This window comes from Rhinolophus sinicus, chromosome 1 (genome assembly GCF_057876585.1).
Source record: "Rhinolophus sinicus isolate RSI-liver-muscle chromosome 1, RSI-T2T, whole genome shotgun sequence".
Classification (NCBI taxonomy): Eukaryota; Metazoa; Chordata; class Mammalia; order Chiroptera; family Rhinolophidae; genus Rhinolophus; species Rhinolophus sinicus.
Window position 1 is genome coordinate 17,728,050 of NC_142501.1, and position 24,857 is coordinate 17,752,906.

The following is a 24,857-nucleotide window of genomic DNA, read 5'->3' on the forward strand; positions in this document are numbered from 1 at the left end:
ATCATTCTTAATATTTTTTTTATTGTAAAAACCATCAGACTTTCAAATGAATTTAAAAATTTTTTCAATATTACTTAATGAAAAAGTCTCATATTGTCATGTATAGGATATATCAACATTTACCAGTCATCTGTCATATTTAATGAAAACACCATTATTTTATGCTTGGAAAATCCTCAAACCCATTCTCTAGTGAGTGTACATCATAATTTAAAGGGTACTTTCTCCACTTAAATTAAAAAAAAAGATCTATTGTAAGGCTACAAATTATTATATACCAAAGCAATACCTAGTTACATGCTTTACAAAGTCCCATGAAAAAATAATTCAGTTGTTCCTAATCCCTGATGCAAGGCACTTCAAAGCACCCGCACAAAACATCCATGTAAACAGCAGTACAGTACATGATTTAAATAACATGAATGACTTTACACAGCTTGACCTAGACTAAAGGAAAAATAAAATCCATCAGAGCCACAGCTAAAAAGCATGTTAAGATTCACAACAAGGATTTGTCTCTCTTATTATAAAAAGAAGAATAAACCAGATAACCTCTTAGGGAAAAAACAAAACAAAACACACCTCATAAATATTTCCATATTGAAAAGCATGCTCCTTGGGTGTAAGTGATCAGGAGTAAATGCAAATGGCATTTCCGAATACCCAGCTTTACATGTGCCAGGCCTAGGAGTGTGGACTATTCATAGCACCATGGAAAACACGTTAGAAAAGCAAAGGTACGTTACTGCAAACTAACCTTACCATGAGGTTCACTTAGTCCACAGTAACAAACAGCGATGATGCAGAGAAAGGATTTTTGAAATTACTGGCTTATTAGATTTACCTCGTGAGAAAAATTCTGTATTATTTGTATCAGTACATCTCATGGACATAAAGCACCAGTTTAAATAAGATTATCAAACACCTCCAGCATCTTGTTGCTCAGCCTGAAAATTCATTTCTTATCACTTTCCACGTTATATCCTTAAAGCCAAAGAGGATAAAATCCGAATGGTGATACTGAAGAGAGAAGTTCAGTTCTTTCCCTATCAAATGTATGTCTCTCAAGTAAAACACAGATGAAGTAAAATTAAAAAGGTCTACTGCATTCTCTGGGACCTACCATTCCAGCAGAATAGTTTCTGCCCAGTAGAGGGGCGAGGAGGCCAAAACCAGGGCCCGATGCCCTGTCAGGCAAGGCCATGGTAGCCTTGGTGCCGCTGCCACACTCTACATTTGTACTACTCAGCAACTATCACAAATGCTCACCACTGGCAAAGCAGAGGTCTGAGTATGAACAGGACTCTGGGAGCCCAGGAAACACCGCTAAAAGCTACCAAATGAGGCTCCACGGAGGCTGAACATCACACATGAAAACCAACACATGTGCCTCTTTACCAGTAATTCTAATTATTAGCATGCCCTTCTTAGGCATCAAAGGGATAAAGGTGGACCTAAGTTTACACAGTTAATAATCAAGTATAAATATTCAGACTCTTACATTTTAAAATGACAGATTAAAAGTGACTCACAAAAGAAAAATCAATTTTTCATAAATGAAAGACAGTTTATAAAATGCTGGAATGGTGGTTAAGTCAAATACAAAAACTCGTACACAATAAAACCCTACTTTTTCCTTCCATACCACTTAGGTTTATACAGTTGATTCTACCACACAACTGTACTATGATTATGTCACCAGAGTAAAACACTAAGAAAATTCTTGCATTAGCAAACTGAGGGCCAGTTCTTGACAACTGCATTAAAACTGCAGAGCAGAGCTGAGAAGCACCGTTCTTACGCGTGGTTTCCTCCCTCCTGTTCTTGTGTCCCACAATGATTATTAAAGGAAGGAATCTGGTCTGTAAATGGCTGGCTCATCCACGGTCCATTTGGAATGTCACTGAAAGTTGCGTCTCCACTATCAGCTGCTGGGGGGAAAAGAATCTCAGTTTATTCTGTTTAAAAGTTTTAAATGATCAAATTAGGAGATTTTAACTGTCCAGTGAAGGGGAACTGTCATTAAAACAGTTAAGCAAGCTTCTTGAATACAATTACAAGTTTCTGTTCGATTTTCAGATATAGGACTAATAAATCTTCATTTGTTATTTAAGAAGGAAAATGCAACTAAGACACTTATTAGAGTCACGGACTTAAAGGAAATGAGCTGTGAACGTTTGTGTAGTTAAACATTAAATAACAATCAAATTTTCTCTCTGAGTCACTAAATAGATTTTTATATTACCATTCATTCCTATTCTTCAATAATTTTCTTTAAAAATATTTTTTCCCCAATCCTGACAAAAGCAAGTCTTTGAAAAGAACAAACGTGGGGCAGGGGCCGGGGGTGGGGGGGGGACACGACATACTCAGCCCATTTGAAGAGAAGCTGCAAGGTTCACTACTGCACAGATTTTCACCATAAGCACCACCATACGCTGCTTCATAACCCGGATCGTATTTTTCTTCCTTAACAGCCATCTTCTTTGCATCCTCTGTGAGGAAGGTAAAAGTGATTTAAAACTGATTTTGTACAACAATTTTAAAAACAGCTTTATTTAGAAATCATGAGGAAGAAATCTTGTTCTTGGATGTTCACATATACTAAGGTACATCTTTTGCTATAATCTTGTAAACTCTTTGTACCATGTACTAAATTAACTCATAAGAACCTTAAAAGCCTGTAAGATTTAATTTTAGGTGGGCTACTATGTTTCTTGTATTTTCAACATCTGTAGGAGCACCCAGAGTAGATGGAAGACCTTGGTAAAAGATTTTAACAGTGACTAGTATCAATTATCACAGCATTCTGGCTACACTATAATTGTTTCTTTTCTCCTGCTTTTAGATCCACAACATACCTTCTGCAATGTACATATACATAAAATGAATACAAAGATTGATAATGGTGACAAACCTTGGGCAAGCTGTAGGTCAAATGTATATTGCACCTCTTGAACCTCTGTGTTTCGTTCAATGCCTTTCAACTGATCTCTTAAGTCTTTCAGCTTAATGTAGTAATGAACTTTGTCCTGGGCTCGAGGAAACTGAGCACACCTTGCACTGGATGATGGCATAACATAGCAAAGCTAGAATCACAAAATTTTATAGTTATAGAAATAATTTTATTGAATCCACTCATATTGAGATTAGAAAGTTAATCTTTCTTTGGGTTAATAACGTGATACTTGCCACATGATATATGCAAAATCAATAAAAGTAGTTGTGTTTGAGTTCAAATTTGTAATATCTACTTATTACAAGTCAATAAATCAAAAACAATGAGGCTTCTCCCCACACACAATACAATGTTCATCTATCAATTAATAGTCTTTTCACACATATGGTTCACAATTCTAAAGGTAGAAAAGGGCATATAAGTTTACAATGAAAAGTCTTCCCTCCCAATTCTGTCTCTATCTACCTAGTTCTCTTTCCCAAGGGCAATCAAAGTTGCTAGTTCCAGAAGTATTCCATAAATATACAATCAAATGTGTCTGTATGCTCCCTCATCCCTTTAAAAACACACATAAATGGTGACACGCTCTATTCTCTGTCCTGCACCTTGCTTTTGAGATAATTCTGTATCAGACAGCTATATCAGAGTAAAAAACTTCCTTTTTTCTAACTATGTAGTACATTTCATATTTATTTAACCAGACCCCAACTGTGGGCATTTAGGTTGTTTCTAATCTCTTAATAGTGCAAGCTGTAGTGAAAAACCTTGTACATACTCAATTTAGAATAGGTGTGAGTATACTTGTAGGATAAATTCCTAGAAATGGAATGGTGAGGGAGAAATACATTTACATTTATCATTTTTGGATGATAGTGACAAACTGTCCTTTGCAGAGCATAAAATATATAACAATGTATCTCTTATACATTTTGGCATGAGACTACTAGATTGTAGAATTCCCAGTTGCAATTTTTGTAGTTTTTAAATTGGCCTCCAAACCATGTATTACAAGAAAAAAATATTATTTATTTTGTTTTGTGTATGAAGAATTTAGAAAATCCTGATTCACAAAGATATGTAGGCGCAAATGCTACCAGGTTTTGTAACAGCACATTTTCTAATCTCAAGATGTTCTTTTAATTACAGTGATTCAGAAATTAGAAAAAGCACATTTTTTTGGTTCAAAGCTGGATCACTTAACATTATCAATAACTGTGAATATTTCATAAGAATAAAATGTAAAAGATAAATGCACTCACAGCTCATTATAAGAGCTAAAATTATCTATCACGATATGATTCAAGTTCACTTATTGCACTACTACAATCCGAGAGATGTACCTGTGCCTCATGTGGCACTGAAGGGACAATAATTCAGTCCTCTATATGAAGTAGCGAACTCACCTGTACAATTTTACCTAAGTAGACAAGGGTAGGCCTCAATTTGAAGAAAGACCAGTGCTACAACCCACTTTATCAATCACATATTTATAAGAAGTTAAAAACAGAAGAAATTTAAAAAGGAGAAGTTCAAATGTATGTAGGTGGCAGAAACTTTATTCTGAGGTCTCCACAAACACCTATCAGCACACTGGCTTCTCCATCATTTAAAATGCTATCTGTAACACACGGATCTGTGCATGTGTGTTTTTTAAAAAGTTGCAAACAAAACTTAAAACTATATTTAAGAAGCAACATTTAAACCAAATGTCTGCAGAAATGAGAGTATGAAAAAAACGGTGGTATTTCATGACATCTTCATGCCTAAGACAATGACAGTACCAAGTGCCGGTCAGGTTGGCTGGATGTGTCTACGACTGCGCAGTACTATTTATATGGTTTTAAAATGAAAGTGGACTAATATACATAAATGGGGCAATTAGCAATTTTACTAATTGGGATGTCTATATTGACATGTTTATTTCACAATTGAATAAGGGTTAACTCACTTGAATTTGACAGAATATGCCATTAAATGTGTTTTGAACGTAGTGAGCTAGCTCCTCTCAATGTTTTAGCCAAATAACATAACATCAAATATTTCTTTTCCTAATAAAACTGTAACAGTATCTGAGTTAATTTGCAACTATTAGTTCAAATTGATACATAGATATTATTCAACAAAATACAGTGTTTTTTTCATGGAATAAATTACAATGTATAGGACAAATAAAAAAGGGAAAGTAGCTACAATAAAGATTCATATTTAGGTGATTTACAAATGTAATTTTAAGGACTTACAGTTTCCGTGTCTGGGATCTTATGGGGTTGAAGTCCAAATTCTAAGTTCTTAACCTTTACTCCAAAAACTTCTTTACTAAAAATTTCATAAATACCTAAAATAAAAATCAAACACATTTACATTGCCCATAATGTTAGCAAAGAAAAAAGATAAAATTTAAAAGTAAATCTTACATTTTCCATTAAACACTGCTATTCGTGGCTGATATTTCTGTAATTTTTGCACTAGAATACGTCCTCCTTCACGAAATTCTTTACTAAAATTGAATTAAAAAGTAGTCAAAATATAAGTATGGCAATATTTACAACGTGCTAGATTCAGATAGCTTTCAATAAAAGATCAATTCATATACTATTTGTTAAGCTCAGCTTGAACTAGATGCATACGATGTTCCTCGAGTCCATGAGGCACCAGAACGGCCAAGGTTCCAACCTATAAAAATAAATGCTATATAATTACCTGGAAAGATCCTTGCTGCCTGGTGTGGTCCTCTCCACCATATTGGTAAATCCAATCCCATACTTCCCTGGTAAAGTGTGATCGTCCATATGGTTCAGTTGGACCTCACTCAGTCCTGACATAAACAGACACTTCCCTGTGAAAAAGAGTTCAGTTTATTTCCGTAGAAGGTCAAAGGTTTTTGTCCTATGGACTGATGTGGTAGTCTCCATTCTATTCTTGAAATTAAAAAAAAAAAAAAGATGATAACATAGGTCAAATATCATATCGAGCAATTACTACATGCTTGGTACTGTGCTAAGCCCTTTGCATGGGTTATCTCAATCAGGCATCATAATTATCTTATGAGATATTACTATTATTATCTCCTTTTCATACTACTATTGTTACTATGTCGGTAAGGTAAATGCCTATCAAGAATACACAGCTAGGGGCCGGCCCGGTGGCTCAGGCAGTTGGAGCTCCGTGCTCCTAACTCCGAAGGCTGCAGGTTCGATTCCTACATGGGCCAGTGGGCTCTCAACCACAAGGTTGGCGTTTCAACCCCTTGAGTCCCGCAAGGGATGGTGGGCTGCGCCCCCTGCAACTAAGATTGAACACGGCACCTTGAGCTGAGCTGCCTCCCAGATGGCTCAGTTGGTTGGAGCGCGGGCTCTCAACCATAAGGTTCCTAGTTCGATTCCTCGACTCCCACAAGGGATGGTGGGCTGTGCCCCCTGCAACTAGCAACGGCAACTGGACCTGGAGCTAAGCTGCGCCCTCCACAACTAAGACTGAAAGGACAACAACTTGACTTGGAAAAAAGTCCTGGAAGTACACACTGTTCCCCAGTAAAATCCTATTAAAAAAAAAAAAAAGAATACACAGCTAGTCAGTGTAGAAAACTTTGGAACTGTTTGTTCTCCTTTTTAATAATTGGTGATACCACCACCTGCCCCTGGAATACCTCAAACAGGTAAACATATACCAATGGACTCGGAACATTGAAATACTTTGACAATGGAGAAAATGTAAAGTTCAAACTTTTCTAGAAGAAAGTTTTTTAATGGAGACAGTATGTTATTAGTTCCCAAAATATATAACTATCGTTTGCCCTAAAAGTTTTTAATGTTTCTTAGATAATCAGCTAGTATTTCCCAAAGGCCTACTGCATGCCTTCTTCTATTAGGCAGTGTTAGGGAAGACCATTGATACACAGGATTTGGTTTGAAAACTCCCTCTTCAAGTATGAGGCTTTAATACTATTTTCTGCCAGATACAAAGTATCTGTCGAGAATGTTTCCAATCACAGCATTTCTTAACAACTACAACTTGACTACCAATGATCAAGACATTTCATCTCTCCTAGAAAATAATCAGCAGAAATCTGGAGAGGTCAGTTTTCTGTCTGCACTGACACAACCATGCATTATTGTACTATGTCTGTAAATAACTGAAAATAAAAAAATCCTTAAAAAAAGTAGTAAAACTCATTTGAAACAATTCAAACAAAAGGGAAATACTCCTTTTCATAAACCTAAATGTTAACAGTGACATATCATTTTGAAACTTTTATTTTTGTGTACACAGAAAACATATATGTGTATTCACGTATATACAATCTCTCTTATTAAAAACACAACTTGGTTTAAGAAAAACCCAAACTATTGATAAAAGTAAAATAATAAGGAAAAGCAGCCACTTACAAAAATGGTTTCCAGGTCCAGGGTAATGATGCCCTTTGTAAGCAGCCATTAGTCCTGGGTTGATGCCAATCTGCAAGAAATGTTTATACATTTTAGTCTTGAAAAGTAAGGTTTAAACCTTACGGCTTCTGTGGAGCAGTGGTGGACAACACTGGATTAAAATAAAAATTTAATCTGGCATCATAAACAGTATCATTAATCAATTAATCACCTACTCTTGATCTGAACAAAGGATTCCATTTTGAGGAGAGAAACTTCCTTTATACTAGAAGTTTTGCTGTTTTTAAAAACCAGTTTGACTCCCTCATATCCCCAGGCTCCCACCCCCTCCCAGCTGGGGTGGGAAGAGGTCCTGGGGCAATCAGTCAATCTGAGCCCACATGCAGCTACAAGTCTGCTTCTCAACTCCAACTACCAGCTTACTCCACATCATCCACAGTCGTTGGCATACTGATGTTTCTTAAAGTTATAGACAAAAATCAAAGTTCAAAATCAGTGTTGTCATTTATGGAGAACTCACAGGTGTCATGCAATCTAAGTGATTCACGTGGATTCTTTTATTTAATCACAACCTATGAGGGCGGTACTACCATGATCACCCTTGTTTCACCAACGAGGTTAAGGCTTATCCAGGGTCATACCCACGCGGCGGTAGGACTGGAAACCAGACAGCCCCACTCTGGAGCCCACCCTCTTCATTAAACACTCCCATATAATTCAACCTCATGAAGGTGACAGCATTTCCTACCAAAAGGATTCTTAGAAATGGTTCTGTTCAATAAAATGATTTGCAAGGATAAAGGTTAAGTTAAACCACTAATGCTATTTATAAAACCCAGTGAGGACAAAAATCCTTACAATCACAATGTCCAGATTGAAGGTTAAAATGTCTGGGAGAGTCTTGGTCAGAAGTTCAGCTTCAGAAACACCGTTAAAACGGTCAACTTTTCTTTTCACTTTAAATGTGTCTGTAATTTTTTCTTGCTTTTCTTTTGATTTTTTGGCCTTGGCAGATTTTTTGGCCTCAGCAGGTTTTTTGGGTTCCGCTGGTTTTTTGGGTTCCGTTGTTCTGGGTTTTCTTTTCCTTCCTTTTGGAGTCACTGAAACACAATAATTTCCAGAATGTAGATGCAGAAACCTTTAGACAGCTTTCCCAGAAGTCATCTTGTCAACATCCTTTTTACCTTTCTCTTCTATTTCCCAACATCTGCAGTATCTTCCCCTTGTTTCACCCTAGAATGGAGATCGTGTGGCCCTATTCTCCACCCTCCTTCCTCCACTGGAGGTTATTGGGATACAACATCCATCATAATCAGACTGATTTTCCACACAACGGTTACCTGGCATCTGGGCCTCTCCACGGATACAAAGTACCTATGTACTATCTATAGGAATTCCAAGTATAATTATATACATAGCTGAGTAAACCACTGAAAGAATAAGTAGGTAGAAAAACAAGGAGGAAGGGAAACATTTTAACTCAATTTCCTCCAAATTCTGAGCAGTAAAAAGCCTCAAATGGCCTGAGGGCTGGTTTTAGAGATTTTGATTGTATATTGTTCCACCCGCAGCCAAAAGAGATGAATTTAGAGGTGCTGGGGATGAAATCTCTGCCTGGCAATATTTTTTTTTTTTCTTTGACCACAAGAATTACAAATATATTTAAATCTCAGACCTGGGAAATGGACTATGCACAGCCTTCTAGAGAAGAAGAGAAATGCCTTCTGTGCTCTGACAGCACTGCACCTCTGGCCTGCTTTCAGTGGTTGGTGAAACTGGTGGGAGTAGTTTTTCAAAAGACTAGGGATCTGATCTCGGGACCTAAAGCAAAGTTTCTCAATCTCAGCACTACTATCTTAGGCTGAATAGTTTTTGGTTGTGGAGGCTTGTCCTGTACACTTCAGAATGTCTAACATTCTGTATTTAACAGCCACCCGCTAGATGCCAGTAGTACCCTGTCAATCATGACAACCAAAGGTGTTTCCAGACAATTGTAAATGTCCCTTGACCCCTGGTCAAGAACCACTGAACTAAAGTACCCCCCAGGAAGCCTTGGTTTTCTACCCTTCAGTTCTTTAACATCCCTCTTATCCTTTCTAAGCCTCTTGCATTTTCCCAACCCAGCCTCCGTCCTTCCCTTTTTCTACCTGACACTGCTTTAGCCACTCCCTGTGCCAAGGGATCCACATCCACTGGGAGACAGCTGGGGAGGTCTTAGTACTTCCTGCCCAGGAAAACAGGAGTCAAGGTCATCTAACTCCAATGCAGTGGTGTTAGATGTGTTCTCTCCTGGTATCATGAACTGGAACTCTGAGCACATTTCTCATATAATACTGCTGCGCTGGAGAAAATCATTACTTTCTCTCCACCGCCCAACCCCCAAATCTATTCTCTGCTAATTCTCTATCTTGGTGAATGGTACCTCCTTCATTCGACTGCCTGAGTTACTTCCGTATTCCTCCTTCTCCCTCAGTCCCCACATGAAATCCATTTACCATGGCCAGGTAATGCTACCTCCTGAGTAGCTCCTAATTCTGTCCTCCTCCACCCTTTCCACATGTCATGCCCGGATTATTCAGTCTCTAATCCACTCCTTGCCTCCAAATTCTGCTTGCTCTCTACCATCCAATCTATGCTCTGTAATAATTCTAGGCTGATACTTTAAAACACCATTATATTTGTCACCTTCTGCTTACATTGTCTCAGCAGCTCTCCACTGTCTTTGGGACAGGAAATATATATACATTCTTCAGGTTAAAGAAGCCTCAACTGCCCCATCCAGCCTCATCTCACCATTTCTTTGCTGTCCTCAGACTCCAGTGACAGAGAATCACTGCTTTGGTGCATGCTGCTCCCGCGGCCTGGAATTTTCCCCATCCCACTCTTCATGGAGATGAAGTCTCCTCAGCCTTGAGTTTCAGAGCTCTGGGAGGCGGCCTCCGGGTCCCTATCCCAGTTAGGTGCCAACCCCACGAGTTCTCACAGCACCCTATGCCCCTCTCATTGCTGTGTGTGTTGAGGCATAACGTGTGTTAACTTATTATTTTCCTTTCCTAGATTATCAGACATTCCAAGGCAGGGTCCATGTTCTTTTATTCCCCCAAATCTATCATAGTGCTTGGCACATAGTAAGTACTTAAAAAACGCGTTAAATTTTTTAACACTAAAATAGAGCTAAAATTCATCATTAAACATTTTCTTAAATAAATTGGCTAATCCAATAGCTAACTTTCTATCCTGTCCTGGTGAAAACTACCTTTTACAGGTTCCTCAGCAGGAGACGGGTCTGGAACTTCTGCTGGTGCTTGCTGTTCATTCATAACTTCCATATTAGGAGCTTCCGCCATCATTTGTTGAAATGGAAATGTACAAAAAGCTTGAGCCTGCTCAAGTGAACAGCTGAAAGAACAATTAAATATTAAGATATGAGGGTAAAGTTACCTACATGTAAGTTTAAACAACCAGCTACAAAAAAATCTTCAGGATCCAAATACTCTGAAATCAGACTTTACTATTTATTTAGAGTTGATAATAGGTGAGAAGAGAGGAGAAAGATCCCTTCTCATATGTACACAGTCAGCCAACCTTTGCTGAGTGCCTACTAACCAAACGTTAATTAATTCTCTTACACAGTTTAATGACAAGATGTGTCATCAATAAAACTTACCAGTCCTGTCAAGTCAGCCTGTACTTTCTCTGAAATGAGATCATGGGACTTTTCTAGTACAGAGACTTGAGAGGCCGACCACAGGGTTAAAATGTCCACAAACACAATTTGTGTTCTGACCTTCAGTATTTAGTCCTCTTGTCAAAAAGATTCCCTCCAATCTAACTTTTTCCCCCAGCCTGGCTCGCCCCCAGAGCTTTAATGAGACATAACTGACACACAAAACACTCTGTACGTTTATGTAGTACAACACGTTGATTTGGTATACTTACATATTGCAAAGTGATTACTGCCCTAGTTTTAGCTCCATCAAGTCACATAATTACCGTTTCCTTTTTGTGGTGAGAACACTTAAGATCTTCTCTCTTAGCAACCTTCAAGTAAATCATACAGTATTGTCAGCTATAATCACCACGCTGTACATTAGTCCCCAGAACTTGTTAATCTTATAACTGGACGTTTGTACCGTTGACCAACACGTCCCCATTCCCACCCTTCCTCCAATATAATTTACCGTTTTCTTTTGGTTTATTTGCCTGTTTCCTTATTTATTCATTGGACCTGTTTTTTTAATTATTGCTGGGTTTTTGCTTTTTTGCCATTGAGGACTAGAAGTGGATTATTTTGTAAATGTCTATGAGTTTATGTATTCCGTTCAATGTAAGGGACAGAAAACAATTTCCAAAAGATATTTCTGATGACCATAAACCACTATTTCCAGCTGTCGCCACCAGCACAAAGGGAAGTAAATACATTTTATGAAACTCAAGTTACAGCTAATGCCAAATAATGCCATTAAATATGCAGTAGGGAAAAAAACAAAACACTAGGAAATAAAGTATTAGGTCGGTGCAAAAGTAATTGCAGTTTAAAAGGTTAAAAATTGCAAAAACCCCAATTATTTTGCACCAACCTAATAGTTAAGTAGTAAATGCCATTTATCATTTGGAGAGAAAATTCGTATTGTCTATGGCAAGATACCCTACTTACTAGTTTTCTTTCTCCCTGATATGTGGAGAAAGAAAGAAAGAAGAGATTAAATCTCTTCTCAGAAAGAAAAGATTAAAAAGACAAACTAGTAGTACACTTTAAACAGGCCAACTTTATAGCCTGGAAATAAAAAATACAATGGTTTTTTTTTAAAGGCAAACTAAAGCATTCTCCTGGAAAAGTGTAAATGGCTGAGACAGACACAAAGAAACAGGCTATTCATCCATGGTGGCTGGGCTGGAATGTGAAGATTCTCCAAGAAAAACAGGGGCCAATCCCCTTCTTTATCCAAAGGACAAGCCACTGGAGGCACTGTAACTTCAAGCTATCTTTAAGGGTAAGCTGATTTTTAAAAAGGTTAAGAATTAGTGAAAAAGATATTAAATTATTATCTTAGGAATTTTATTTCTTTAAATATACTGTTCTCAGTATATTTACTATACTGTATATTTATACTCTATATACAGTATATTTACTATTATTTAAATATAATGTTCTCAAATTATATTTAAAAAGATGATACAATGATTCAGTAAACATTAACATGAGAAAATATTATGCAGCCCCTAAAAATTAAATGTCCTGATATTCTGTAAGAGCACAGAAAATGTTTAATGTATATTTTAAAGTGGAAAAGAATACAAAATAGTATTGTAAACTAAGGCTACACATAGGGAAAAAACGTAGACAAGGACTAGAAGATAAAATGTAAAAAATGAAGATAAGTGAGGTGTTTAAATCGTGCCCAAAGTAAAACATCCTTTTTCACACTTTTACTACTATTCATAGCTCTTTTCAATAAAATGTCAAAATATCGGTTGTTCAATGTCTATGATTTAAATATTCAAATGAGGAGTTGGAAAAGTCTAGGTTACTGGAAATTCTAGTAAAATGAACTGCAACTTTTGGTTGTGGCCAGTGGCAGTTTTCTGAAATGTTAACGGCCTCTTTCAGCTGGAATATATAAAAGATGTCACAATGAGAGGACAGAAGTATGCATGAGGTCTGTTCTTATTCTGTCACACTGTCAGGAAGGCAACCGACCAGTCTCCCGTTTCTTGCTACCACTTTCAGAGTTTCACTGATGTGTCCCATTTTGAATACGTCAGAAAAAATCAAACTTGAAATACACAAGTTAGGGAGACACCATTCACATTACAAAAGGATTCTGAACTTTTAAAAAATAAATTTCCAAAATGTGGCTCCTTTAGCATAGTTAGGGGTCACTAAGCATCTTCAGAAATTCTGGGGCTCAGAAAGTGAAAATCAGTATTTTTGAAATCAGTTGACAGAAGTGAAAAATAATGCGGCAAAAATCTGGAGTTTTATTTTAGAGCTATATATCAATTATGAAAGAAATCTAGAAATGTATCTGTAATATTGATGTGTCCTTAGTCTTCTATAAATGATCTCTGGCACTTTACAGTAAGTTAAATTAGAACAGAAATAAAAAAAATAAAGTTGTGGAAAATGGAATGTGTAAGTTTTGAGCTAATATACCATCTTTGAATATTAAATTTAGCTTGAGTATCTTAATAGCTTCCTAACAGCCAGAACAAAAGCAAAGAGGATAGATTACAACATTCTTAATTACTTGGCAGAAGAAAGCATTCCATCTGTACAAAAACCTTCATGAACTTGAAGCCTAGAAAACTAGAGTTCTGGATAATTTAATTTCCCTTTATCTAATAATAGTTCAATTTGTAAGCAGCATTATCTCTTTCAACCTTAATGTGAAAATATTTCTTAAACACATTTGTTGTATTTATATATGGTAATCTCCACTTCATAATTTAGAATTCTGCAATGTTTATGAACAATAATTGTCTCTGTCTGAGGAACAGCAACAGAAGAGCACTTATTCAAGCCATTTATCCTCTCAGGACCTGCGTTCCCTCACCATGATAACGAGGGATGAGACGTGGTGATTTCTACATAGGAGGAGAATGTGTAGGAAATAGGACCAAATGTGTCCAGACTGTGGATGCACCGCAAGGGTTTTTATTTTCTATAACTCCCTGATATCAAACTTGCAAGTATGAATGGTTTTATTTCCCCTTGCTCATTTTCTCCCCTATCATTTGTTCCCATAACTGTAGAGTGCTACCTCTCTCCTTTTCCTGCCGTTAACCCCTTCCTCTCTCCTAGCCTCCATTTGCACCCTCCTTCTCTTGAATAACAGTGCTTAAAGGATTGATATTTATAGCTGTCTGAAATTGATAAACTGTTATTTTCCTAATGTTTCCAAGTCATTCTCAAAATGTACACACTTGTGTGCACCCATACGAGTGCATGCGTGAGTGCATGTATACACACACACAGAGGAGTCCCATTAATTCAGATTTTGCTCTATTTCAAGCAACTAATTCTTTAAGGTTTTCTGTAAAATGAACAACTCCAATTTCTTTAATTTGTAATTATTTTCCACTATTTTAAAGAATTAAGTTGCTCTCTCTAAATACATTTGTTGTAGTCTGTTTGGGCTGCTGTAACAAAATACCATAGACTGAGTGGCCAATGACCAACAAATATCTATTTATTTCTCATAGTTTTGGAGGTTGGAAAGTCCATATTCAAAGCACCGGCAAATTTAGTGTCTGGTCTGGTGAGGGCCCACTCCCCAGTTTACAGAGGGCCGCCTTCTCACTGTAGCCTCACTCAGTGGAAGGGGTGAGGGTAATCTCTGGGGCCTCTTTCCTAGGGGAACTAATCCCACTTAAGTAGGGCTCTGCCCTCATGACATAATCACTTCCCAAAGGTGCCCCTCCAAATACTATCACACCGGGGGTGAGGTTTCCACATATGAATTCTGGGAGGACACCAACATTCAGTCTATAGCAACACTGTATTACCTTTCATTGAAACAAGCATATACAACTGAATACTTACAAAAATAACAATCAGTGCTAAATAATCCAAATGCTCAACTAATAAAGGACTAATTATACAAACTACGATGGAATACCATCATAACTATTTAAAGACTACATTCAGTATTGCTAAGTGGAAGTGTGTCTTCACCATGCATTACTGGGTACTTACTGTGCACAGTCTACTAGAAACTACAACACAAAAATTTAGAATAAGCCAAAGTCCCCAGTTCATTTAACTAACTTCCTATAGTATGATTCCAAGTTTCCTTGGTCATTTTTTGGTGCTCAGAAGCAAACAAACAAAAAATACTCCAGTCATAGCCACATCACCCTGAAACTGAGCAGGACTATCAAGTTCCTTATTCTAGAGATGTGTTACAGAACCCATTACATTAGCTTTACTGGCACCCATTATATTGCTTATTCATACCGAGTTCACCATCAGTGAAAAGTGCCCTTTTATCACCTCTCCCTCATCTTATACTGCATCACTGATTACTCCACACCTAAGTATAGGATTGTGCCTCTTTTTGTAAAAGATGATTCACCGTTCCAGCCAGTTAGGTTTATCTGGATTCTGGTTCAAACTATCAATTCCACAAACACCTCGCAGAGTTAGGACGCTGACAAATGTTACCATCATTTCACTTGTACCTTGAAGTTGTTAAACTTCTGAAGAAAACAAAGTTGGGGTAGAACTAAATGGCACATCAGTATAGACCTCTCTTCAGCTTGGCCTGGACTCAGTAGTAAACCAGTTTTGATTTCACCTAATTAGACTGCCATCAGTCCATGTTCAGCTTGCCCGCCCACCCAGCTCCCACACACAAAGTGGTATGGCACAGCTGTTAGGGAGGAAGCCTTTGAAACCACACTGCCTGGATTCAGATTTCAGCTCTGCCATTTACTAGCTCTGTAGGCGAGTTCCTTAACCTCTTTATGTCCCAGCTTCCACATTTGTAAAATGGGAATAGTCACACCTAATTCGTTGGTTATGAGGATTAAATTAGTTAACACATGTAAAACACTTAAAACAGTGCCTGGTATACAGTAGTTTGCTGTAACAATAAAGACAGCAGGAGATGACTAAATATTTTAGGTACCTCTTGTCATCCTCCTCCTGACGCTGTCTAGTCTAATATTATTATATAGAAAGGAACGAACCTAGCTTGGTTGGTCTTGCTTTTTCCTGAACTTATTCAGAAGCCTAGTGATCACTAGTTCCTTTTAAATATATTCAATAACCACTGAGAAGTAAACATTTTGTTTAGGCTCAACGTTAATAAATTGGAGGACATATTCCACCTTTGGAAGAAATAGGAATCCATCAGTTTATTTCCAGGCTTCAGACCCCTCTCCTGTTGTCCACAAGCTGTTAAAGACTGCTGTAATCTGGCCTCTCACTTGAAATCCAACGCCAGGACTTATGATTTGTTAGAGCAGCTAAAAGTTCTCTTAACTGCCCTTACTGATCTTGAGTTTTAAGTCTCTTACAGATATTCATTCTGCCATTTCTCGTCTACAATCATATTTCTTAACATAGGAGGTGAAAAATCAAAATCAGAACTAAGTGCTTATGTTTTCTGTCACCTTTATCACCATGCCAGTAAACGAGGCAGAAAGCCCAGAACTTTCTTGTCCTTCTCGCTGTCCACACTTAACTAAAAAAGTTATTCTTGGTCTCTTTAACATTTCTAGAATGCCTGATCTCATTTGAGGGTTAATCTTTCCTGTCTGTATTCTCAGTGGTCCACGTCACAATTTTTCAGTCCATGTCACACTTTTCCAGTCATTCTACTTCCATCTTTGGTAAATGTCCTTTTCATGCTTGATCTCATTAGATAACATACTGGTCTTCTTTTTCCTCTCTGGTTAGGCCGTTTGCTAGGACCCTTGAACTATGTTTTAAAGATTCTCTCTATATCCGTGGAATTTTTTTCTTTGAATATTTTTGAAATTAATCTTCTGAAATAAAAAGCAAATTCATTACCCAGCATTCCATTCCATTCCTTGATTCGCATGAAGTAAAGGTGACCGAGAACCACTTTCTCAGGATTATCTGGGGCCTGTCATTTCAGAATCCCCAAGGATACACTCCTTACAGTATTAACGCAGAATTCTCTGTATTTCCTGAGGTTAAAGTTTTGCAGGTCAAAATAAAAAATGATCGGTCACCCTGGGCATGAAGTGAATAAAGAAATAAGTCAGACAGTTTTGAGCTAAATATTGTACCAGAGACCTATTACTTTGCTGTGTAAGACACTGAATAAGGTCTTATAACATGTAATTCATTTGATGGTAGGTTTTACCCAGGTTTCAATTCTGATGTGAAGAGCACAAAGGTGAGAGTGATTTCCACAAGTTCTGGTGAATTCTTCTAGCTGTCAGGTTTTTCTGGGAGAGAAGTGGAGTGCTTTATTTTAGGATTTGATGCACAAAGTCAGTCTAACGTCCCCACTATACATGTACGTCCTTTCCTAAACTCGAAGACTATTTTGGAGTCTCCCTTCCACATAACACCAATACACAGCATGTCAGAACTGGATTCCAAAGATGCCCTATTTTACAGACATGAACAGGCCCAGAGGACCTGCCTAAGTTCAGGGCCCATCAATCACTGAGAGTCAGGATAATCCTCAGAGGTCTAATAGTATCTTACTCCAATATAAACCGTCACCTTCTAAAAAAGACCCTCTTACCATATCTAATTCTTTATTTTTTCATTTCGTTTTCTGCCAGTGCAAATCTCGGTATCTCTTTTGCAAATTGTTCTTTCCACGTGTAACAGTCCCCAAAGGACATTAAAAGTGGATTCTTAAGTTCGTCCCCAAGACCACTATTAGATATTTTTAGATGATTTCTTGGGAGTGTTCTTCAGTCTCAGAATTCAAGAGCTCTAGTATGGCAATGTTATCTACCCTGTGGCCCTTGACAGGCTTTTAGTAAACCTTTGGGGAAGGGAAGCCACAGCAAATCTACAAACTCTAAAACGAAAACTCCTGGAGGGATACGTGATACTCCATCTTTACAGCTCTGCATAAAGAGGGGTGAAGGGAAATGTAACCAAGCATGGCAACCAGAAATATTAACAGGAAACTGCTGGTTGCTTACTAACGCATTTCAAAGACGACTAAATGCCAGAAAGGACAGAAGACGGGTCCAGGTGGCAGAGTCCATCCCGCCCGGGTGAGGAGTGGCCAGAGCAGGCGGCCAGTGCGCACGCGCAGCCGCGGCCTTTGTACTCCGGCAGCGGCTCAGAGACCCCTGCGTGCGTGCGCGCTCCCGTCAGCCCCGCCGCGAGGGGCGCGGGGGGAGGGGCAGCGCCCCGCCCCGGCCTTACCTGCCCGCGTTCTCCGCATCCATTCCCTGCTGCCGCTCGCGCGAACGGCTACCTGCCAGGCGGGCGAGGGACTGGTCGCTGTAGTACCCCGGCGTATGTACAGCGGAACGACAATAACCAGGCTTGGACACGGTTGCTTGGCAGAACTGGGACGGCGGCTAACGCTCAAGCTCCTCCCACAAGGTTCTGGCTCTCCCTCCCCCCCTCCCCCCAGCGCAAACCCCACTTTTGCGCGCGGCTTCCGTTTGCTGAGGGCCAAATCCCACGACTTGTGGGAGTCAGGTGACGCAGGGCAGCCCAATCACGTTTGCTCCCCTCTCTTAGCGCCTACTTCTTGTCGCTTGGCCTGTCGGGAAGGGTGGAGGACAAAAAAGGTGGGAGGCTGGTGCTCTGATGACGTAAACTTTTGTTCGCCCCGACTCTTCGGTGTTGGGCGGATGGTAAGTGAGTGGGTGATGGCCTCTGGGGGCGCTATTTAGCGTGGGCGGTTACGCTTATCTATGAAGATTATCCGGGCATTTCCACCCAAAATTTGATCCTGGTTAAACACTTTTGCGTTAATTAACAAGCGTATTATGGAGGAAAGAAGAGACCATGGAAACCTGGGAGTCGAAGCCATTGTATCATCTTGGGCCTCAGTTGCCTAATCAGTAAATTGAGATGATTGTACAACTGCTTTGTAAAATGTAAAGCATTTACATAAACCATTGTGTGCTTTACTTTGGATGTGTAAAAATGTTTACGTTTGAAGTCTATGATAATAGATGTCGTTCAGGCATCACGTTTTCCTTATAACTTTAAAGACAAACCTCTTTTATCCTCCCAGTGGCTCTTATAGCTAGCAGTTGTTTCATTAGTTCTCAAGTTGTCATTGGTGTTTGTACAAGGACTTCATTAAATAACTCTTAATGGAGATAGGCTTTCTCTTTCTCTAGTTTGCATGATGAAAAACATGGCTACCATCTTATGAACTTTCCTTACTTAAGACGTGGTAACAAATGACTCCAAATCTCAGTGGCTTACAGCGACAAAGATGTACTTCTCACTAATGTAATATGTGAACTGGGAGATGGCTGTGGCTCTTGGCTTCATGTGTCTTCATTCTGGTATCCAGGAAAGGGCTTTCATGAGAAGTACAGAATGATTAATTTGTATTACATCAATTGCTTAAATAAAACTTTTAATAGTTTTAAACTTTTCAGAACTTTTACAAATACTGTGGCCCTTAGTAGGTACTACTGAGAACCTGACTCATGGTAGGTATGTGTAAACCCTGGCTTTTTTTTTTTTTTCCTCATAATGCAAGTACCTAACAAGCTTTGATTGTGGAGACATTCATTTCAAAGCAGCATCTGCTTTGTAGACTGGCTTTCTAGAATAAACGCATTGCCAGACACTTGACTAGATGAAGAGCCAGGCCGCCTCCCCCAACAGAGGCTCCTTTGTTTTAGAGATCTTGGTTGATTTTAATAACTGACCAGTTGGGCTCTTCCTTGTTTGTTTCTTTTCCTTCCATTTGAGGAACTCCCACTCTTATGTTTTAAATTCACTAATACAGAGTGAATCCGTGAAACCCCAAGCCCCCACCCTCGACCTCTCTGCAGTGTGGCTCCAGGTAAGCTGTGTAATTTCCAGGTTTTGTAAGCAATAAACCTGTATCTTTTCAGTTTCCTGATGGTTATTGCTGAAGGGTGTCTTGCAATTTTAAGAACCATAAGGGCTGGTTCAGTCACAACATTGGTTATTCATAGGCTGAGACAAGTACAAAACAGTAGTCATTGAATATTTGTTGAGTTAATGAATGAACAACAGCTTAGCCTCTCTCTCTCTCTGGTTTTTCTCATCACTTGGGACCACAGTCTAGAAAAGTTTTAAAGCAAGTGGCTTACCTCACTGATTTCAGAGAGGATTCTGGTGACTGAAAGTGTATGTAAAGAATTGCAAACTTTTCTCAGGATGTATTCACTCAGGAAGAGTTACAGTTGAGTAGCAAGGGTCTCCCTCACTGTGGGGTCCTGCCCCTTCTGGGTCTGCCAGCTCTATTCATAACAGCAGACCAGGGGCCTCTGCTTAGTTCCATCTTGTAAAAGGAAGCGTTTACTGGAAGAGTTGTTGGGGAGCAAGACATTGAACTTGGAAATGGTGAAGCAGTCACAACAAAGCGGCTCTTAGCCCATCAGTGTCTCTCTCACCACTCTGAATGTGAGTCTGGAAGACAGACTTGTTCTGCTTGTGAGCCTTGCCCCCCAGAGCTTGGGGAAGCCTAGGAGAAATGTCCTTCTCCTGTCTTTGCCAAATATGTCTCTACTTCAAAGACACCTTGTATGATATAGGACAAAAAGAAGGGCCAAGTCATTTTCTCTTTTCTTCCTTCTTCCCAATCTTCCTCTCCCTTTCAAGAAAGCTTGCTTACAGTGGTTGCCCAAGGAGGGAGGCACAAGAAACTTTTAGTAGGTGATGGGTATGTTCATTATTTTGATTGTAAGAATGATTACACAGGTGTACACATCAAACTTCATCAAATTGTATGCTTTAAATATATGTGGTTTATTTTATGTCAGATATATTTCCATAAATGTTTAAAAAGTGAGTGTATACACGCAACCATAAGCCTTTAGAATTCAATCTTGCATTAACCTTTTGCTTAAAAATCAGTCCATAACCAAAGCACAATCTAAAAATACGTAGATTAAATATTGTCCACTTCAGGGTTCCTTTTTTTCCAATAGCACCAAAGCACAAGGGCATAGCTGTTGTCTTGGTGTGGCTGTTGTCTTGATGCTGGGCACAAGGACGGAGAGTGCTTTTAACTTCATTCACTGGAGGGTGACCTCACCTAAGCACTCACACCTCAGTGTGCCAATCTCCACCCGTTACTAAAAGGTAGTTGACGCGAGCAATTTCCTTGTGTGTGCTAAAAAATGGTGCAATAATCCAGCCAGAGCGGAGCCCCAAACTCGACATCTGCCAGGGAAATCCTACTATAGGGAGGGTGATGAGCGAGACAAAAACCCGGGACTGGGAAAGGACGGGAAATTGGTTTAAAAAAAAAAAAGACTAGCTCCGGTCCCAAGTCTCACTTCCGCCCAGGTCACGTGCCCGAGCCGGCAGTGTCCCCGCTTTTCCATCCGGCGCAGCCCCCAGCTCTTGCACTTTCGGTCCCGCCTGTCGGCCGTCTGCTCCGGCTCCTGAGCGCACTTCCTCCGGTGCTCTGACCCGCTGCCGAGCGCCTGTGTGCCCCGCGGTACAGGCTCTCCCCCGGCACGCCTAACGGGCGGGTGGGAGTGGGGTCCGTAATTGTCCTAGTGTTTGACGGAGCGCAGGGAAACCACGCGGGGTCGGACTTCCGCTTGCTCGGTAAAAGCTGCCTTTAGATTCTGAAGGCCCAGCCCCCGACACTAAGAAACCATTGAAGGCCTGGAAGGGACGTTCGTCCTCCCAGCGTCCTCGTTGTATGAACGACACGGGGCTCGGGGGTGGTGTGACTCCGTCTCTACGCTGCCGTCATGTTTCCCGGCGGGGTTTAGTCGTGAGCTGGGAACCTTTTAACACTGCCCGCTTTCCCTTCCCGTCCAGCCCGCCGACCATGCCCGCGGGCGTGTCCTGGACCACCTACCTGAAAATGGTCACTGCCAGCCTCCTAGCCATGTTCGCTGGGGCCCAAGTGGTGCACAGGTACTACCGGCCGGACCTGGTGAGTGCAGGAGGGTCCTGGTCCTTGCTCCTGGGCCACTCCCTTCTCCCCACAGCAGCAAAAGTGATCTTCAAACGAAATCAGGAGCCGATCTGCTCTGGGCCTAAAACCTGCATCCCATTGCATTTAGAGCAATGCATGTCTTGCCCTTACACAGCTTTACACTGAAGTCAAACAGTCCTAAAGTCTTACACAGTCTGGTACCTGCCTGCCACTGCCCTTATACCATCTCCCTTTTGTGCCCCCCCCCCTTGCCTCTCCCCTCCCGTTGCAGACACACTGGCTTCCTTGCTGTTTCTCAAACTCATCAAGCCTGTTCCCACCTCAAGGCTATGTTTTTCTCTTCTTGAAATGCTTTCCTCCCAGATCTTGGCTTGGTTTCCTTCTTCAAAACTTCAAGTCTCTGCTCAAATAGCTCCTCCAGCAACGAGGGTCCTTTGGACAGCTTTAGAAGGATTGCTCCTCTGCTATTCTGTCTGAGTCCTCTGTTTCCATAGAGCACTTGTCACAATTTGCAATTTATTCCTTTGTCTTTACTTGTCCTTTGTTTCCTCCACGAAAGGACTGTGCCACAATAAGATACCACTTCATAACCACCATGATGGCTATTAATTTTAAAAAAACAGCTAATGACAAGTGTTGGTGAGAATGTGGAGAAACTGGAACCCTTTAGTGCTGTTAGGAATGTAAAATGGTGCAGCTGCTGTGTAAAACAGTCTGTCAATTCCTCAAACAGTTAAACAGAGTTACCATATGACCCAGCTATTCTACTTCTAGGTTTATACCCAAGAGAAATGAAAACACATGCCCACGCAAAAATTCGTACACAAATGTTCACAGAAGTATTATTTATAAGAACCAAAAAGTGGAAACAATCCAAATGTCCATCAACTGATAAGTGGACAAATAAAATGTGTATCCATATAATGGAATATTATTTGGTCCTAAAAGGAAGTGAAGTACTGATATATGTGTCAACAACAGATGAACCTTGAAAACATGCTAAGTGAAAGAAACTTCACAAAAGACCACATATTGTATGATTCCATTTATATGAAATGTCCAGAATAGATAAATCTATAGAGACCAAAAGTAGATTAATGGTTGCCTAAGGTAGTGGCTTGGCTGTGTGGAAATGGGAGTGCCCGCTAATGGATATGGGGTTTCTTTTTGGGGTGATGAAAATCTCCTAAACTATATTGTAGTGATGGTGCACAACTTTGTGAATATACTAAAAGCCATTCAATTGTATACTGTAAGTGGGTGAATGGTATGGTATTATATTTCACTAGCGCTGCTGCTGCTGCAAAAAGAGCCAGTTTCTCAGGACTTTCCTGATCAGTTTTCTTGAAGGCAGTTTCATATTTTTTGCTCACTGCTTTATGCTTTATGGAGACGCAGTAAATAGTGCAGGAGTGAATTTCCAAATGGAAAGCTTTATTCAAATTTGTGATGTCGATAGCGATGCAAACTCTCCCTCTAAGTCCTGAAGTACATAGACATAGCTTGGATGATAGAGTCATAAATATAGGGCTAGAAAGGGACTTAGATCACCTGTGAGTTCTCATAATAAAGATTATCACTGAGTAGCAAGGGACTTTTTGTTCTTTTTTTACTCTTTCTTTGAAGTCTTTCAGGTCACATTTAATTACAGTCTAAGAAAGCACTGGCATCTATTTTTTTTTTTTTTTTTATAGACAATACCTGATATTCCACCAAAGCGTGGAGAACTCAAAACGGAGCTGTTGGGACTGAAAGAGAGACAACACAAACCTCAAGTTTCTCAGCAGTAGAAACCTCAAACTACAACTCTGCCAAGAACTCTGTGAACAATATTACAAGTCTTAAATATATATTTTTGAAATTTATTGAGTCAATCTACTTGTCCTTAAGCATCTAATACGATGCTGACTATAAGAGCAGGTGCTCAGTAGATATTAACTAATGCATTGATATTTATTTATGGTTTAACCAATGTTTCTTGTCAACTGCCAAAGCTTATATATATCATCAGCTTCTTGAATATGGTGTGGCAGATATTTAGTTGTGAATATCATGTGAGATAAGAGTATTTGCCACGACTCCTGCCCTTATAATTCTAGATTGTGTCTCTGAATAAGCTTGACATAACAGCAAATCGGAATTATAAATTAACTATAATAAAAGTGACATTGACAGTGCATATGGTGATAAGTTAATGTTTCTCTAAATATTGGAAAGTACTATTTGTTAATTAACAAACTAAGTTGAATTAAGTTAAAATATTTAAAGTTTGAAGTTGGAATTGTGTACATAACAATTTCTTTACCCCCAAATTTGATAAACCATGTTAGTATTTAATTTTTCTTATAAAATAAAGGTAACTGAAAAACTTAAATGAGCACGTTATGGGTTTTGACTCGTATCCCCCCCCCCCCAAAAGAAATTGAAGTCCTAATCCCTAGTACAGGTGAAAGTGACCTTATTTGGGAATAGGGTGTCTGCAAATGTAAGCGTTAAGGGGAGGTCATTAGGGTGGGCTCTAATCCAATATGCATGGTGTCTTTAAAAGAAGAGGAAAATGCCATTTAAAAACAGACACACACACAGGGAGACTGCCATGTGACAACAAAAGCAAAAATTGGAGTGATGCAGCTACAAGCCAGGGAACACCACGGACCGGGCCACCAGCAGAAGCTGGGAGGAGTCAAAGAAGGATGTTACCTAGAGTCTCAGAGCATGGCCTGCTGACACCGGGATTTCAGACTTCCAGCCTCCAGAACTGTGAGAGAATACATTCTGTTCTAAGCCACCCGGTTTGTGGTACTTCGTTGTGGCAGACCTAGGAAATTAATACAAACATTTCAACACATTTCTGAGTCGAAATACAGGACAAAGTAATTGATAGAGCAGTTGGCTTTCTGTTCAGGGCAATTTTTGCAACAGACGTTTTTTAGAATTCTGCATTCT

At 39.5% G+C, this 24,857-nt stretch overlaps 2 protein-coding genes across 8 annotated transcripts; one reads left to right on the forward strand and one right to left on the reverse strand.

The window, feature by feature from the left end:
- On the reverse strand, positions 1 to 18,350 carry TDG (thymine DNA glycosylase). 3 transcript variants are annotated; one of them, XM_019728479.3, is made up of 10 exons: positions 18,215 to 18,350; positions 10,601 to 10,743; positions 8,203 to 8,444; positions 7,345 to 7,414; positions 5,660 to 5,795; positions 5,374 to 5,456; positions 5,200 to 5,294; positions 2,918 to 3,089; positions 2,370 to 2,495; positions 1 to 1,928 (listed from the first exon to the last, which is right to left on the reverse strand). In XM_019728479.3, the coding sequence occupies exons 1-10, from the start codon at positions 18,235 to 18,237 to the stop codon at positions 1,798 to 1,800; spliced, it is 1,221 nt and encodes a 406-aa protein (XP_019584038.1). In that variant the 5' UTR covers positions 18,238 to 18,350; the 3' UTR covers positions 1 to 1,797. The 3 variants fall into 3 exon arrangements, with proteins under 3 accessions (XP_019584038.1, XP_019584037.1, XP_074182331.1); XM_019728478.3 differs by having other exon boundaries at positions 1 to 1,931; XM_074326230.2 differs by lacking the exon at positions 18,215 to 18,350 and adding an exon at positions 17,184 to 17,670 and having other exon boundaries at positions 1 to 1,931.
- On the forward strand, positions 18,262 to 24,285 carry UQCC6 (ubiquinol-cytochrome c reductase complex assembly factor 6). Of its 5 annotated transcripts, none has more exons than XM_019728485.3 (3): positions 18,262 to 18,397; positions 21,791 to 21,908; positions 23,606 to 24,285. In XM_019728485.3, the coding sequence occupies exons 2-3, from the start codon at positions 21,801 to 21,803 to the stop codon at positions 23,699 to 23,701; spliced, it is 204 nt and encodes a 67-aa protein (XP_019584044.1). In that variant the 5' UTR covers positions 18,262 to 18,397; positions 21,791 to 21,800; the 3' UTR covers positions 23,702 to 24,285. The 5 variants fall into 5 exon arrangements, with proteins under 5 accessions (XP_019584044.1, XP_019584043.1, XP_019584042.1 ...); XM_019728484.3 differs by lacking the exon at positions 18,262 to 18,397 and adding an exon at positions 18,539 to 18,654; XM_019728483.3 differs by lacking the exon at positions 18,262 to 18,397 and adding an exon at positions 21,147 to 21,571.
- The last annotated feature ends 572 nt before the right edge of the window (positions 24,286 to 24,857 follow it).